At 36.7% G+C, this 18,900-nt stretch overlaps 1 protein-coding gene across 3 annotated transcripts in view; it reads right to left on the bottom strand.

The window, feature by feature from the left end:
• The window catches only part of FIP1L1 (factor interacting with PAPOLA and CPSF1), a 45,110-nt gene that overhangs the window by 11,126 nt on the left and 15,084 nt on the right, over positions 1-18,900 (bottom strand). For all 3 annotated transcript variants that reach the window (XM_063336463.1, XM_063336462.1, XM_063336464.1), the window contains 5 exons: positions 11,357-11,450; positions 10,126-10,279; positions 4,696-4,722; positions 4,065-4,119; positions 2,226-2,281 (listed from right to left, as the gene is read on the bottom strand). In XM_063336463.1, coding sequence (XP_063192533.1) covers positions 2,226-2,281; positions 4,065-4,119; positions 4,696-4,722; positions 10,126-10,279; positions 11,357-11,450 — 386 coding nt within the window. The remainder of the gene's footprint in view (positions 1-2,225; positions 2,282-4,064; positions 4,120-4,695; positions 4,723-10,125; positions 10,280-11,356; positions 11,451-18,900) is intronic.

The raw sequence follows: 18,900 nt of genomic DNA, 5'->3' as shown, positions 1-18,900 counted from the left end.
TAATCATACAAAGGCAAACATAATTTTTTAACCCTGCTAAGGGAGTTCAAATTCAATGTTGGCACGGTGACAATGACAGTCATCTTTTGAATATCGGTACTCCAACAACATAAACGTGCCATCACCTCTGAATGTCAACATAAAACTTGGAAATATTATCGTGTCCCTGACAATACTTGGCAGAATAGCAAATTCTAACAAAAGAGATTCCAAAGTGAAAAACATTTAAAATTGGAGACTACATATTAGATGCAATGTACATACTAACGACAGTAAAACCGCTTTCCTTATGATACTCTGCATGGCTTTAGATGTTGAAGCTTCAGCAAAATAGTCACTTGGGTATCTTAGTCACCTGCCTCAGCTTTACCTTTTTGCTAAAACTTCATCAAACACAGTTTGATTATTGCTAAAGAAGTAGTTAGTGTAAAGCAGCTGTTTGCCCACATGAAAAAATATTGAAAACTTAACAAGCTTTCATGCATAAAAGCAAACACTTGATAACTGATGACGATCCTTTCAATGGTAACAAAGTACCACTTGTTACTCCATAAACTGCTCCAACTTCAAGTTACAAGCCATTCAAAAGTGTGATTTTGTATTTCTTCTTTAAAGACTTATGAACATCTGGGAGATACATTATCTGAACATTTGATCTGTGCTGAACATTATGTATCCCCAGAACCAGACAGAACTTTCCTTACAATTTCTCCTCACAGCAGCAAGGGTCTAAAGAAACAAAGAGCAAGGAGACAAAAAATCAGCTGGAAGAAAAGGCACCAGGCGTGGGGCTGGATGGCAGATGCAGTGACTGGCAACATGCAAGGCCCTGCACCCAGGTCGGAGCAATCCTCAATATCAGGACAGAACGGGGGATGAATTGATTGAGAGCAGGCCGGCAGAGAAGGACTTGGCGATACTGGTGGACAAAAAAAATTAAATGAGGGAGCAACGTGAGTTTGCAGCCCAGAAAGCAAATGGTATCCTGGGCTGCATAAAAAGAATTGTGGCCAGCAGTTTGAGGGGGGCGATTCTCCCTCTGTGCGCCCTCCTGAGACCCCAGCTCTCAGGCCCCCAGTACAAGACAGACATGTTAGAGTAGGTCCAGAGCAGCGCCACGAAAAATCATCAGAGTGCCGGAACATCTCTCCTAGGTTGTTCAATGTAGAGAAGAGAAGGCTCCAGGGAGACCTTTTTGCAGCCTTTCAACACTTAAAGGGGGCTTGTAAGAAAGATGGAGAGACATTTTTACCAGGGCCCATAGTGACAGGACAAAGGACAATGGTTTTAAACAGAAAAAGGGTACGTTTAGATTGGACATAAGGAAGAAATTCTTTACTGTGAGGGTGGTAGGACACTGGAACAGGTTACCTACAAAGCTGCGGATGCCCCATCCCTGGAGGTGTTCCAGGCCAGGCTGGATGGAGCTTTGAGCAGCCTGGTCTAGTGGGAGGTGTTCCTGCCCATGGCAGGGGGGTAGACTAGATCTTTGTCGGTCCCTTCCAACCCAAACCATTCTGTGATTCTATGTTTACTTTGTCTTCCCAATTTTGGATAGCTCAGGAAGAAGCTGACATCTTAGCATTGCTGTCACTCTTCCAGCTCAAGAAGCAGAGCCATGCCAGGTAACAGTTGTAAACTCACTGTAGGTTCTGTGGATGTCCATTCGACTGCACATAATGAAATTTCTATTTGGTTCACTTTTACTATAAAACCAGAATGCGATGTTCTTCAGCTTCATATTTTTTCCATAACATTGACCAATAAAGACTGACTTTGCAACAGAATAGCTGAAGATTATAGTATCTTCAACAGTTTTTCAAAGGAGAGGTACATCTGCCAGGATTTCTCAATGACTGGTCTTGCTGGTTAAAATTCTGATGATATCTCAACACTACTTGTCCTCCTGCTTCTAAATCCTACCAGTTCTTGGAAAATTCTCACTGACTTGTGGTCTGTATTACGGTCTATTATTTTTCAAAATGACAGTTCTGCAAAAGCAGCGTGGAAAGAAATCTAGGATACAAATTAGTAAGCAAAACAATATTATTTACCAACAGCTGTTAAATTTGCAACAGCGTGTATCAGTTTGCAATAGTAGGCAATGAGCTTTCATAATGAATCACTGAAAGGACTGTTTAGTCTCTCAGCTAAAATCCTGATAAGTGTATCAAACAATTTGATATGGCACTAGTCAAAATTTTCAAAGCCAACAAGCTACTCACCACTGCCATACGAAAATGCACGAACAGAACGACCATCATAGCCAGAAGAATGTCCACTGTTGAAAAGAAAAACATGTAAAAATCCAGTTTTACCATCATAGCTACTTCCATCAATAAATATATACTTTTAATATTACTCCTCTGAATTCTTACCACCATACAGACTAAAACAAAGTGTCTGTTATAAATGGATTTAAGTCCTCCATTTTAAGCATTGCTAATTAATTAAGCTGTCTATCAACACAAACACGTATATTTCATATTTTACTACAGGCGGTGAAAATAGCATTCTCTCTTCTTAAAATGTAAAACAAAAAAATATTCATATCATCAAAGCTGTTCTTCTGTATTTTCAATGAATTTTCTATTTCAAATATTTCTTGTATCATAAGATGTTTCTGCACTGATACTGAACTTAATCTGCAATTGCTTTTAAATGCTTCATTCACGAATGAAGCCATTCTGATTCTTTCTGTTAAAAAGTAGATACGTGATTGTATCTAAGAACAGGTGGACTTCAAATGTGTAGTTCTATAAATAAACTATTAAATTAGCTACACGTTTTCTAAGCTGACTTCTTTCAGTGGTAGCCAACTCAAGCAAGTAAAAACTAGAAAGGTTAAAAAGGACGGTATGTGCCCAGGACATAATTCACACATATATAATTTTTTCATGCCTTTTAGCACTTCCTACATAACTGGAATGAATCATCTTTGCTGTATTTATCCTAAGCGTTCTTGAAGGCACTTTAACATTAAGAAATAAGTTTTGGGTTAGCTTAATTTAAAAACAAAGCAAAACCAATGATAATGAAAGGCCAATGCAACATTTTAACATTTAAAAGCATGAGATTTAGTTCCTAGGTTCCACAATAAACTTGATTTTTTCACATCCTATTTCAGAAACTATATGAATATTCACTACAAGTAAATGCAATGACCACTGCTTACCAGTCAGAAGCAGCAGTCACTCACAGCAATTGTCAGTAAGAAATAATAAATTTACTTTCATGCACGTCAAACGCACCCAGTTAGGGTTTTTCTTCTGAATTAAATCAGATGAGGATTGTCTCAGAGATTTACTGTCACCATACTGTAGCAAATACGTTAATAGAATTTTCAATTTCAAAGGAACAGATTTGTGTACCTTCCTTCAGTGAAACCCAAAGGACTGGCAAAAAAGAGGCTTGTGCCATCTTCTTAAGTGAGCTTTATACATGACCTGGTTTTGCCCTCCAGCAAAATATAAACACTTTTCAAGGACTGTGCTGGCCAACCTTTTTTTCTTCCTTTTATATATATATAAAAATATATATATAAAAATATATATGTACGCATATACACATGCGTGTATATAAAAAAGATAATGAAAAAATACTGTTAGCCTACTAAAGCCGAACACTTAGAACAAACACAGTAGAAATACAGATTTGGATTCTGTGGAACTCTGGAGTTTCCTATAGCTTATGAGGGCTTGAATCTGTGGCTAAATTCTTTATTCGCATTTATAGAACAGGATATGGCAGCTGATACAGTTCACATCAATTAGCCTTCAGACTACTAAAGAATACTTTAACGATCCTTACCTTGACTCTGCTCTTAAGTCTTGGCATTGATATAGTGTCATAACTCAACTAAACTAGTAAGTGGTCAAGTAATCTACTCAAAAGAATATTATCAGACAGGTGAGACTAGTAACATTTGTGTAAAAAGCTGAAAATGTCTCCCCAGTCCCAGATAAAAATCTATAAAACACTGGGTCGTGTAAGAATCCTTACTAATTTACTTCAATGACAGAATACCGATATTTTGCTTTATAAGATTTCGAAGAGATAGTCACCTTTCTATTGTGGGTATGAGGGAAGGTGGAGGACCGCCAGGTGGTGGTGCAAAGCCTGGAATAATAAATCAGGTGAGGGGGAAAGAATGAAAAAAACACCAAAACAAACCATAAACACGTAAAAGTAGGCTAAGCATACAATGGCAAACAAATTCCAGAGTACAACACAAAAAATTGTTTCTCACTGTGTAAATAGCTTTTAATTTTGTAAGACTGAGAACTACTTTGATTAAACGTGTATTATCAGTGCTTCAAAGCAAATACCTTATCATTTAAAAAAATATAATAATTTAGCAGCACAGGAAAATTCCTGAGTATCTAACAATACTTAATAAACAACAATCACAACTATTTTCTGCATAGCTGAAAAAAAAAAAAAAAAAAAAAAAGACTGGGAAGAAGAGAAGGAAGCACAAATATAAGAAAACGGCCAATTAGGTCCACTAGTCAACAGCATTTTCATACATTTTCTTTTCTGCCTGGCATCAATATAACTAAACCTACATCTATACATATAGTTTTGTATTTATGAACTTCTATCTACAAAACTAAAAGGAAGTTGATAAGTTGCACATGAGTTAAGTTTTCATTTCCTAACCAATTGTGGAAAAAAAAAGCTAAGCAAGTTTACCTGGTGGTGGCACTGTTATTGGTATACCTAAAAAGACAACAAATAATACATCAGTTATAATAATAGTTTATGTTTATTATCTGTAGATCTAAAATCAGATTGAGCTATCACCACATACGTGATCTAGAAAAATGGTAACTTATTTTCTGTGTCCTCAGATGAAGACCCCATATTAATACCAATTGTTAAGATTTTGTGCAAGCCTTGGGAAATATGTCTTTTTATTTAAGTTCCTATTCTTCAGAATCTTATTTAATTAGAGACAAAAATAATGAAGAATGACTCTGGGTCTCAAGATTAGAATTAAATCCATAACCCTGAAATGTTTAGTATCCACAAGGAAAGTAACATCCCATAGAATATATTTGCTTATTTTATATTCCATGACTGGATGAAAGGAAATACAATTGGCCTCTGACCTTTAATAACTTAGCATAGGAAATAGTAGGTCCACATGGACAAAATATTTTAGAGCAACAGTATGCATTACAGACTTTTCAGTCAATGCTACGCCACACTGCAATTAATCATTCAGTTGCTACTTGGAGGGGAAAATAAATAAATAAACAAACATTTGGTACTCTATTTTCTTGTAAGTATCTGAGAAAGGAGCATCCTTTAATACAAACACATTCAAAAACTGTCCTAACTTTTCTGGTTAGGCCTAGCTTAGCTGTTACAAATCTCACTAAAAGCTGAGAAATTTTTACCAACTAAATTATCTGACCTAACAAAATATACTACCTCAACATCTAAACCTATCTTATTTGATTATGAAAGGAATGATTACAAGGCAAAAATCATCTGTACACTTTAAAGGACATTATCTTCTCACACTTTGCAAAGAAATAGCTTTACCTCAACTGAACACAAACCACTGTTACATGAAAATAATAAACTGGGCTAAAACAATATTGTCAGAAAACAGACTGCTTTACCAGGCATAAGCCTCCTTCAGTTATGAGCAACTCTACTTCTATTAAAAAAATAAGTACTTTCAATCTGACAACTTACTGCAAGACTTTGGGGGGAAGAAAACAGAAAACTGCCAAGTGCTTTCATCAGTTTTGCCATAAAAGCATAAACATTCAGACAGAACAGCCGCCAGACCCACTTAAATTAAAACCCATCACATTCAAGTTCCAGGCTTCATCATTCAGAAACTACCCTAGATGAACTGGCCATTGCATGATTAATTTCATGTATATATCATTAGTTCAACATTAGAACTAAAAGAGAATTGTATGGCAGCAACATTTAACTATATCTACATATTATGATGCCTAGAAATGCCAACTGCTCCCAAATTGCCTTGGCAGAAGGACAGAATGAAGGAATGTGCAAGCTGAGGAAGAGTAATCAATATCAACGTTCAGCAGTTGCTGGTGATTTCACTGACGTGAATTCTTACCAGCATTAATCCTATAGGATTAAACAAATCGTGAAACAAAACTGAGGTTGCTGTCCAATCCCGAAGATTTAAAATCTAATCTCTCAGACAAAATGTAAACCAGGAGCCAGTGAACCCCCAAAGCCAAATCATTTTCTCTTCACCAGCGCAAAAGCTTTCCAAAGCGCACCATCCTTATTAAGAACTCTGGAAATCACACCATAAAAAGTTTGAGTGTGTAACATTTAAAAGACCAAACACTCCTAATGAAAATTGCTGAAAGAAAAGGAAGACTGGGAACTCAAACTGTTGCATAGCTGAAGTATTTTCTATTAATCTCTTTTGGTTAATTGTCCACCTTAACAGATTCTTCACGAGCCTACAACATATAAAATGTGTGTATATATATACACAGACATATATATAGAGAAAAAATATCTCTTAACAGCAACATTAAGAACATAAGCTAGAAAAATATCAGAAGTTCTCTCAAACTGATTAATTTATTAGCTCTACCTTATGCTTAAAAAAATTTCAATTGATGCACTAATACCAGTCTCAGCACTATGCACAGAATTGCCTGGAAAACCATCAGCTAATCCTCTTTACAAAAAGGAAGAAGTTCTGATTAAACAATTAATATATTCCTCAGAGTTTTATCTTGTGCAGAAACACAAATAAAAATCTCATCACAAGATTAAAAGCCAAATGAAAAGCTTCACTTAAGATTTATTCAAATAAAGTTAAGACAGAGCGAATACAACTGAGATACAGAGACCAAACGTCCAAATGATTTTAATGAATTGGGTAATGCCAGGTATTATGCTAAAAAAAACCCCAACAACCCACATAGACATTTTTTCCTCAAAAACCTTCAGGAACATTTAGAAAGTCATGATTAATGATTATATCATTTTAAGACAGAGGCTAATTTACTTGATGGTATCATAATGGAAGAAACATTCTTCTACATTCCAACTTAGCAAGTATCACTGAAAAGATCTAAACAAAGTTTTTTTCTTCACCTTCTTCGCTAAGACACAGATGTGACACAAAGTAAGAAAGAAAAAAAAAAAAATCAAAATTCATTTAATGGAAAATTAAGAATCTCTTAACTCTTCACTCCACCTTCTACTAATGCAGAAGCATCATCAGCCATTTACTTCTGAGAAAGAAAAAAGACTCTGAAATATTGAGTCACTTCTTGCAATGTAGTGACTAAACGTAAGTAGGAGTGTAAGAAGGTGACTGAGCGCAGATCACATCACGTCCCTACTACATGTTGTACCGCCACAAAGATACACCTGGCTTAAACCTAAATATTCAGACTCATGTGTCAAAAGCAATCCAAATGGCATTAGCGCAGCATTTTACCTCGTGTGCTCAAAATTGCTTTCAGGACATTGCATAGCATCCTACTAACTTAAGGCTGATAAATATTTACAGAAAACCAAACAGGTCTTACTAAAGGAAAGCAATGCCACATGTGCTCTGCTTGGGGAATAAGGAATCAGACAGGGTAACGCTGCTACAGTTTAATAACATACTGCAAATCAACTGAACTTTGTAACAGCCCACAGCAACATAATATAACTCAACTTGGTGTAAAAACTTCTTTTGCCACAGGCTAAACTGAGTCAAATTCTCTCTCCTTTATCAGAAGATAAAAATTACTCACTTAGATTGCTGGGGCTGAGCAGACGTACAGTTACTTGCTAAGGCCTGGTATAAGTCTAGGCAGTCAAACTTTCCAAAGTTATGCAACAGAAGTTCAATACTTCAGAGTAATTTATTTTTTTTCCCCCCAACAAATACATGTCACATTTTAACTACACTCTTAAAGCAAAACACATAAAACAACTTTTAAAGCCTGTTAAACAGAAGCATGCACGTTCTTCTTTAGATTTAAATTACTCCAACATAGCAATAAACCAAGCAAACAAAAACCAACACATTGTTTGCCACAGCCAGTGATCTCCTAGGAGTACTGGAGAATTTTCTGCATTTGGCCCTTTGAATCGTTCCAGGACTCGTTCCTCAAAAAAGATTTGAATCTCAAGAGCGAATGAATTCAGAACAAGAGATTTAACTTCAAAGCAAGATCTTTTTTCAAAGGGGCTTTTGGAGGATGTTTTATATTTGGAATACTTAAAATTTGCTGGCAAGTAGTCCTGGTTTAATATTGGGTAAGAGTAGCTTTTTTCCCCCCTCCTCCTCCATTGAACCTAGGAGGGATGGCAGATTCTATTTTAGGAACAGCTTTGAAGATAAAGAGCTGGCAACGGCACAATTAAAACACAGGCCTGAAGAAACCAAATCCACAGCTCTTAATGGTTATTTTCAAATCTACTCGAAGCGCGGAAGGATGTTGGAGTTGTCCTTCTGAACAAGTGAATGTCATAAACCTGTCTGTAAACCACAAGACTAAAGCCAAACCTGCTTGCTAAATCTGTAACACGTGTGGATTTCTTTCACCTTTGAAAACTTAACAGGTAAGGGGTTTCATAAGAACAGTCCAGTACACCTATATGACATCCTTGCACCACGTGCGTTTGGGGTTCATCTCATTTACAACTTAGATCACCTTTTCTGTACCACAATTACACAAATTACTTTCTAAAAACTTGCAATGCATTACCTATATTATTTTATCAGAAAGGTTTTAATGCAGCTTGAAACCACAGTTAGCATTAGCATCACGTTCCTCTCCTTTCTGTCCCCCGGACCCCGCAGTCAGGAAACATGACAAAACAGCCAGAGCAGTAGCATGTTCTCTCTTCAGACACCCTATTTTTTATATTTACGCACAAAAACTTTGAACTTTAATCTTAAAATCTCTTCTCTTCTGCTTTCTAGGTTGCACCATTTTGTGTGTGACAATCACTGATGAAAGCTAGAGCTCGCCAGGCAGCAGGAGTTAGTAGTTTTAAAATCATCAGCGGCAACTGAAGAAAACAACCTCTTCCATGAGGCTTTAAACCCTATAAAAACCCAGACAAATTTGTTGCACAGAAATAATGATGCTACTTCCTTTCTTATACGTAAGAGTATTAACAGAGAAACTTTTAAAAGATTCCCTGTACGAACAGAACAGCAAAGAAACTGCTCAGCATGATTTCAGAACAAGTTAAAAGAATGCAAGGAACAAAAGGAGAAAATAAGGAAAGGGGCTCCACCTTACATCAGTCTCTTCTATAAACAAATCCTTCACTTTCCTACTCAAACAGTCCCCAGAGTTTCTCCATCTATTTTCACTTCCCAGTGACCATTCTTCTTAGTTCCTTGCTAAGTCCTTTTGAACTTAATTCCTTAAAACGACAACACTCCGGTAACTGCACTATTTGTGCAAATGCCCGTGACACTCCCTGCAATAAATTTCCATTAATATAAAGTTTTGGTAATTATTCAGTAAATATCAGTAAATTTCAAGCCAGATTTAACAATGAGAAGATTACTCAAAGAGCTTTGATTCCTCTAAGACTTACAGACACAGGACGCTGGACAAAAACATCAGTTGCTAATAAGACCTCTGACTAAAAGAAAGGATACAGCACAAAGGTGATTCTTACCAGACTTTTGGGAATTCATACATACTGTGAGGGGAAAGGGGAATTAAAGCTTCTGCTGCTGCTTTGACCTTAGACATCAGAGAATCCAACTTCCGACACAAATTCATGGTATGCCATACTTCATAGTTCAAAAGTTTGTAGGACGATTTGTTAACGTGTACCTCTCATTAGCGTTAACAGTAGTTTAATTACAGAAAACAGCTTCTCACTTCAAACATTTTCAAGGACACAAGATCCAACACTTAGTCTTTAGGTGATTAGTTACTACTTGGAATTACGCTTAGTGAGAAAGTAGAGACAAAAGTTTCTGTTTCTGTCTTGCAGATAGATTTAAGAAAAGAGTAGAACACAAAATTCTGCAATTCTACACATATAGCCAAATGTGCATGGAATGCATTGTCTTTAATTCATTATCATCTAGCAGCTGATGATGACGCATCTCTCATTTTCACATCCTATGTGGATATTTACCTGGTGGGGGAATCAGAGGTGGAGCAGTACTGACAGTTGGAGGGGGTGGGAGGAAAGGAGGTGGTGGAAGGTGGGTAGGTGGAGCTCCTGGAGGGAAAAATGGAGGTGGCTTGGTAAAATTGTCTACTTCAGGATTAGATCGTTCTGAAAGAACCTGTAAAATATCAAACTATAGTTACAATTGCTATGTCATAAGGGTAGAAGATAGGTTTCCTCTCTTTCCAGTTACTACAACAGGGAAGTATTACTTATGCACCTGAAGAGCCATATTCAGATGGTTTAAGTTCTACCTGCATCCCTACGTTCAGTGTCCCATACTTGCCAAGTACCTCTGAAGGCGTAAGAGCAGCCAATAGGGAACACCAAACGTGAGATCTGAGAGGGAATATAAGCCATCTGAATATGGCTCAAAACACCACTTTAAATTTATGTATAAAGGAAAATATTTTAAAAATCAAAATGAAAAGCATGAAAACCCCCAAGACTTTAAATTACTTAAACACTGTGAGATCAGCTGAAAAACACATGGCAGTGTTTTCAATATTAGCACTACAATCCATCATTATTTTCATCGTTTAACCTTAACGTAAGTTGGCATGGAAATGCAGCTAGGGCACCAAGCAACCTTGACTCTTCTCCACAGGTAAGTCAGGAGAGAAAAAGTGTATTTAATCTTAAAGCATTTAGTTGATTTCTTAAGATAATCCAAGCCCATAAAGACTAATCCTACAATTTATGGTAAAATAATACAACATCATTTGGAAAAAAATAATACTATCTACTATTTATTCCTCCACAACTTATTTTTAAAAGACTTTAAAAGACGTATGCATTTCTCAAACTGCATACGAAGCGGCTTTCACTTGCAGCATTAGCGTCTGGCAGGAATAGGGGAGAAATGGACAGTCAGTTTAAATATTTATCTTTTTCACTTAGTAAACAAAATGCTATCCCATGCAGATCTAGCAAAGCCAATGCTGTCTCCTGGATTGTAAGCCTGCAATATTGCTCATTTCCTTTCAGTAAGAAGTATACCAAAACATTTATCTTTTGAAATATACCAAATATTTCATCTTAATCTATTTCAATTAAATGCCACAACTTTCTTCCTGAACTTAAAACTACTTTTGTTTTACTCATTCATACACACTGAAATGCTTTAATCACAAGCTATGGGGAAAGCAAAAGTGTCTTCTAGTCAAAGATAGTGTGCAAATCTACAGTATAAAACCTGTATGTTGCTGTTTTCATTAGCACGCCGTCGTCCTTCAACCCTGCTGATAGTGATGGTCTGTCCAATCACATCTATTGTGCCAGATAATCGCCTGCAACACAGCACAAACCAGAATCAACAAGCAGAATTAGAAAAGGAGGGAAAAAAAAAAAAAGAAAAAAGAAAAATAAAAGAGAGAGAAGAAAGTCTTATGGACTTCTCTAATTCTAAATGCCAAAAGTTCCTTCTCCTGTATAGAACATCAAAGACCATTTCTGAAGAACATTCAATATGATAAATTTGCTGGACTATGCAAGTGTGTCAAACTAAACAATGCAGCAACAAAGACTCCTGTAGGACAAATGCTGACTCTCCGTATTCTCCTTCCATCCCCTACAAGATAATAAATCTACACTTCTGCTACTGATAAAAGAAAAAAAACCAACTCAAGAACTATGGTGATATCACAAAAAACTCAGGAAGGAAAAATATATTAAACAGAACACCTACAAAAATCTTAAGTAAAACAGTTATAAACTAATCATTAGAAATAATTTCTAAACGGCAAGAAACCATATTGAAGGACTCCATGGAAGATCAAACAAAGGTAAGTTAGGAGGCAGACATAAACATAAGCCAACCCTACCACGCATACTATCAATATTGCAGCACATATTGAACAAGAGCAGCTGCTATCTCTCTCATCTTGGAATACAGAGTCTTAATATCAAACAGTAAGTATATGAAACTAGCAGACACCGAGTCTTCAATTAAACTTTGCACGGAACTTAAAGGCATCTTAGAGCAGCCGTTCATACTTCTGCTCCTCGTTTTTCCAGATGCAAAATGTCTCTCTCTCAAACACCTCTAAAGCGTTTGCACAGCTAAGCACTAAGTTCACCTTCTTTAAAGAAACTGGCAACAGCAGCACCAGACCCACCTCAGTCTCCCTTACACCACCGACAGGCAACAACAGAATATAATGTAAATTAAGAACACTCACCTTAGAAGTAGTTAGTAATGGACTTTTAGAGAAAAATGACAAGAAAAGTGATGTGCATATACACATTCTTTCCCTCACAGTTTCTGCCAATCAAAAAATTGAAGGACTTCCCTTGTAACTCTGTTTAATAGCTCCTGATTAACTTGCATTTGCACTATCTCTTTTGAACACACTTTTACTTTTGATTTCCAGTAATGAGACCTGTTTCAGCTATTTTTTTGCCTGACAATTGTATTTGGTGCCCTACAGTACTTGTGTTAAAAATAAAAAAAATCCCCTGCTCTCTGGCAGTGTAATATTCGTGGTACCTCTGCTGTATCTCTTCTCAGTCGTCTCTTTCCCAAGCTGAACTAGTCCACATCTCTCCTCATGCAGAAGCAAGTCTATAACTTTCATTATTTATTTCATCTTTTTGTGGAACCTTCCTACCTCTACTATATCTTTTCTTGCCTGACATAAACAGAACCACAGATAATATTCAGCTCTCAACGCATCACGGCTTTATGTACTACCATAATGACTTTCCTCGGTTTGTTCCCCACTGCTAATGATGACTACCATTCAATTTTCTTATTTTGGCTAACACTGGAAATTGAAATAACATTTTGGGATGCAGCAACAACAATTCCAAGATCTCTTTCTCAATGGGTATGATTATAAATTATTAATGATTAATTTGAACAAGTGCATCTTATTTAGAAAAATGCAATCTAGTATTTAATTTTTCAGTGATTTCAGTTCACTATGAACGAGTTATTCCAGTTCACACTGGAGTCAATGTGTGAATTTCAAATGCAAATGTATCTCGTTTCAGTTTCCAAACGAGTCAATCTATTAAGCTTATGCCTGTTAGACTTAACACAGTCTACAAAATTCTTAATTCCCATGTACGTATTTGCATAGTCTGTTAAGAGAGCTATCTTTAAGCCCCCAAAATCATCTGACCTCATGGCCACACAGCTGTCAACCGCAACTTTATTTTTAACCTTTCAAAGCAGATTAAAAACGCTACACTGAGGGTAAAGACACGATGGCATTCCATTGGATACAAACACTAAAATTTAAAGCATACTCAGTCTCTCAAAATCTTCAATAAATCAATCACACGGGAATATACTGACAGTAAAGAAGGACTCCAGGCGCCACACCAGAAAATAGCATGAAAAGGATCTGAATGTCATCTACCGTCACTAAAACCTGGTACCTGTGACAAAGGGTCTCTTCACTATTTTGAAGAGTGGAAGAAACTAAAGTACAGTGAACTTTCCTGTTTGCAGCCCCAAACCAAATGAAATCCAGAAACCTAGCTTTATAGAGAATTTATAGCTCTATTATTCTTATGCAGACAGAACCAAACCTACCTGCTTTGCAGCCCATGGTTAATTTCTAAAAGAGGTTAAAAAGCAGGATTCACTTAGGTCAACTCCATTAGAAAATGAGGCACAAAATTACATTGCTAATGGATGAGAGACACAAAGGTACCTCTGTGTCACATCTATAAGGGAAACCACCGTACAGAAAACTGACAATATTTACCAATAGCATGATACATAACAAAGTTAAAAAAAAAAATGGGAAAAAATCTTTCAAGAAATTACATAAAATAAATGCATAGAAAGAAAAAAACCACTAGTTTTAGAAGATAAGTTCTTGCATTTTTTCTCTTTGGTGGACTACTAACCACATTAATACAAATAGCAGGGAGAACAGCTGGAAGGTGGGATTACAGGCTCCAAGTTCTGCTGGACTGATAGCTCTGACCCCAATTGTTCAAATGCCTAGATTCTAATGCAGCTGAGAAAGACACAGCAGACACTAGAGGATCAATTAGATCTCCCAGAGATAATCTAAAGTTCCTTGGCAGACTGCATACTGAGGATGATCCAAACGCCTGTCCTCTGAGCTTTTCAATACCTGGGTTTAGAGCTTCCTCCTGGATTTTAAAGCAAGCTCATGAACCACAACAGTTTGTAGGAAAAAAATAATAAAGTCCGATGGTATAAGTCTAAGAACACATCTGCAAACTAAACCAGCAGCTTTTCCAAGGATAACACAAGTTTAAGAAATTCTCTTATCTTCTAACACCCCATCCTAAAAGTCAAGGTTGTTTCAGTCTAAATCCTGAAATAATCAACACCTGCTTTCTGATCCTCCCACTGGTCTTGCATAGTATTCCAGCACTGCCACTCTTTGGATTATCATTATTTTGCCTTCAGCTACTAAATTGGAAACATAGGCATTATAAAACAATTGCTAAACCAACTGTTTCACTTCAAAGGGAAAAAAAAAAAAAAAGACAACTGAATTTTTGTAAAACAACAAAAGTTTGCATCAGTCTTCACTCTGACAGCTCATTTGGTTTCAGAGTTCTAAGACACTGGTTTTCCTCCGTTGCTGGTATCTTCTCTTAATTATCTAAAACTGTAACCTAGAAAACTCATTTTACCCAGCTTTAGTCCTTGTGTATGATAGATGACTCTTCTACGGCAAGAAGTCCCTCCTCAGGTGACTCCCTGCTTGGCTCACTCCACTGTTTTACAGGGCTTCCTCCTGGGAGCTGTATATTTCAAATTAAGACTCTTCCTCTCTTGCACTGCTTGCACACTGCCAGCAGCTCTTGGAACCAGCACTGAAAACAGGCAATGGACACCAATGCAAGAGTACTGGGCATGAAAGTAATATGTGCAACAACTATACTACAATAATAGTAATTTGGGCTTGGGAAGCAGCCTGAATACAACACTGCATTATCGAAGGAAGCAAACCTAGACTACCAGTTGGTATCAGCCTTACTGGTATGAACAGGGCTTTCACTGAATTTTTTCTGGAGGCTGAAGAGTACACCTATGCTCACTCATTCTCACTGAGCTGATGCTTTATAATTATTTTGTAAATAATGCTTTATAGCGGTATGCCCATTGTTCTTCCCAACAGCTGCCAAGAGATTTAATTTTTGTAATGATGGATAAGTTAAGTAATTTGCCATCATATCTTGAACATGACAAATCCTATATTTCCAAGACTGCAATAATGATTTCATTAAGTACTCCACTAAGAGCTTGAAATTGAACAAGAGAAAGCATATGTTCAGTTGCAAATGGAGCAGCAGATGACACCACCGTCAAAAACATAATCTTCACAGAGGCACAAGAGGCATCCGAAGTGTCCAGAATTTCACAGTTCAGCAGTTTTGCAAAAGGGACAAATCTGAAGCCTCAGATCTTGATTAAGTCATAGCAAGTTGGCACATGGGTAAATCTGAAGACCCCCCCAGCCATTACCTAGCTTAGCTGTAAAATGTTAAGCCAGCATTACCAGGTTTCTGTCTCAGTGCTGTATACAAAGAAAAGAAAGGGTCTGGTTTGTCCTTTACGTGATTGGGGCACCTGGGATACAGATGCATTCCCAATGGATACACCCGAACATAAAAAGGCAATCCATGCGTGTGGGATGCACATGAACCCACAGCAGAGTTCATACAAAGTGTAGCTTGAGAGGAACATTCCATCAACTCAGTCAGTGATTTCACTCTAATTAGGGAGTCGTTATTTACGAGCTATTTGCACTAGGAACACCACCCTCCATGGAGATTTAATTCAGAATGATATCTCAATCTCATTTGGCAAGATGAATTTATTTAGGTTCCACAGAGCAAAGAGAAAGGGGGGGAAAAAGCAGAAGGGAAAAGGGAAAAAAAAAAAAAAGAAAAGAAAAGACAAACCCAATTATTTTCCAGAGTCATAGCTTCAGAAATCACTTATCCCCACCACAAATAATGAACCACTTTTTTGGAACTGCCCCACACGCACTTTTCCAAATTCAGAAACAGACTAACTACTGGATGCCACACTTATTCACCAGACTTATAGTCTAGTCTAAGAATTATAGCATACTTTAAAAATGGTACTTAATACGTTCTTGTGTTCCTGCTTGTCTTGCTTACGTGTTTTAGGCTTTATTTTCCTCCTCTTGAGGATAGCCTCAACTTTGCTGAGCTCACTTGCCACTGACTGATATAATTAAGAAGCAAACAAATGTAATACAGAAATCATTGATATATGAAATAGACATTTTTTCAAAATAATATCAGTTTTCATTGTTTAGTCTCACAAGGCTAGCTCATGAAACAAGAGAAACCTGCATTTTTTTTCACAGTAATGACATATCACAAATCCATTTTCTATAAAAATTCTGTTTACAGAAAGACCCAAGCACAGACAAAGCTGATAAATAGCCCATCGCACTGACAGGCTAATTTCCCTGAAAGCAAAATTCATTTAAATGTAACATACTCTTCCATAATAACACAAAAAGCATAAATGGAGATTAAAAAGCTAAGAGCTTCTGACAGAACTAAGTTTTGTGACAGAGAGCTGTTCTAGATATTACCAAAACGGGAAAATACCAGTTTTTGCATCCAGCTTGTAAATGAAACTTCTGCTTATTTCCCTGCTTTAAAGCAGGGAAAGCAATTTTGAAGCAATACTATCTCAGAGTCCTTGAAAAATGACATAAGGAAAAACACTGGTCTAAAAACCAGTAAAATTTCCCTATGACCTGGCTGGTTAGGACAGGTTTGAAATATGCCAAATCCTCTCCATGTTGCAGAAAACACTGCACCCAAAAGAGACTCCTTCAGGTTTTTACCTTAATTGTGACTATGCATACAATGAACCTTTAATTAACTACCTCTAGAGAACAAACGTTCTGTTTTATACCATATTGTTTGTATATGATGTGCATTTACTAAACCATTTCCATTATGTTCTAACTCCTCCTCAACAGACCTAAACATCACAAAGTCCAGACAAGAGGTTCAGGTGTCATTTCTAAACAACTAATAGCTCCGCTATGATTAAGACAGTCATTGTTTACAAACTCAAGCAAAATTTCTCACACAGACACATTGTATGAACAAGCACTGAATTTTTCTTTGAATTAAACATTTAGGATGCAATTCTAGTGAAGTAGTAACTTATTTGCTGGTGAGCAATAATTCTGTTTCTTTTTTGTAAACTACAACCTACATATTGGTAATGAGCAACAGTCTTGCTAGACCTCAGAGATTTATTATTTTTTTTTGAGAATTTCAACCGCAATCATCTGCAAATACCTACTTTACTCAAACTAAAAAGGTAAAAACAGCAGGCATAGAATTATTTTAATGTTTGCTTACAAACAAATAAAAAAAAAGCAAAACTCACTATCTGTCCTCATACTTCCCATTGAAGAGAAATATGTGCTGTAAAATCTACATGTAAAATTGTCCACAAAGCAACGTTGAAGCTCTGACTGGTAAATGGGGAATTAAAGTGTTAAATTAGGATCTGATTAGGATGTTCTGATTTCCCCCTCCCTTACCTTAATTTGGGTGATTTGTCCCTCCTATATTGTTCCTGCCACTTCCTGATGCCTTAACTGGCTTTTCTGGAGGCAGTGCTTCTCTGTGACTGAGAAGAGGTACTGCTTCTGCTGAGATAAATTGCCTGTCTTTCTTTTCTTGCGTCTCTATCTTCTTTCCTCTTTGAGTTTTTCTTGTCATCATGCCCAGCTCCTTACCAATCCCCACACCAATGCTGCTACACCCAGTTGCACCATTTTTCCTCTCTTTCACCAAATATATTAACTACAATACATCAGAAGCTGAGAGAAGTTTTCCTGCTACGTGAGAGATACTTCCAGCAATTTCACAACAAAGCTATTACAAATGCCTCATTGCGTAAAGGCAATTATTTTAAATTATCAAAGAACTGGACTGATGAAAAATTTCTGCCTACCTAAAATTAAGTCTCTAATTAAAGAAAAAAAAAAGGTCCAATCTCATAGAACACTGTCTGTTTATAAAGAAATTAGTAATGCAGGTTTTTATATACAGAAAACAGTAGCTGTGTTCTGAAGAAGTCATTCAAGTAGAAGTATACATAATCCATACAGTTAAGACTCGTTCATTCACTGAGCTACTCTCGCACTTCTAAGCGTACAATTTTCTTTCAAAATCTCTTCTGACCACTTGGTAGAAATACCTTTTTCTTTACATAAGAATTTATTTTAAGCAAATGTATCAAAAGGAGTGGATATTGAATATGGAAAGAAGTCAGTTTTGCCATCGTTGTAGCAACACTGTATTCACCCTAAACGTATATAAAACAACCTATTTGAAACACTGGAATGCAGAGGTGATACGGCTGGAAACCTAGGGGTTTGTTTCCTCTTTATCTACACAACAGACCAACTCTGCTTACTGGCTTCTCATTCTTAAAGATATACGGGTTTTCCAACCTTTGCTAAGGTAAACTTAGTTCCCGGAGAAAACAGACACATCTTAATTTTCTCATGAAAGCTCTGTTTAACAACCAATATACTAACCTTGAACCTTTAAAAGATGGTTACTTAAACTTGGGATTGCTAACTTCAGGCAGAAAAAAAAAAGTACCGCATAAAAATACGGTATAAAAGACATCTGTGATTAAATACATTTATCCTAGCTAGAGCATACAGCAAAGATTTCACCAATGAAGCCTATACCATGCACATATATCACCTAATTGTATTAAGTTTT

The sequence above is a fragment of the Chroicocephalus ridibundus genome, chromosome 5 (genome assembly GCF_963924245.1).
Source record: "Chroicocephalus ridibundus chromosome 5, bChrRid1.1, whole genome shotgun sequence".
NCBI lineage: Eukaryota > Metazoa > Chordata > Aves > Charadriiformes > Laridae > Chroicocephalus > Chroicocephalus ridibundus.
Note: the sequence above shows the minus strand (reverse complement) of the source record. Positions and strands in the feature narration are given on the sequence as shown.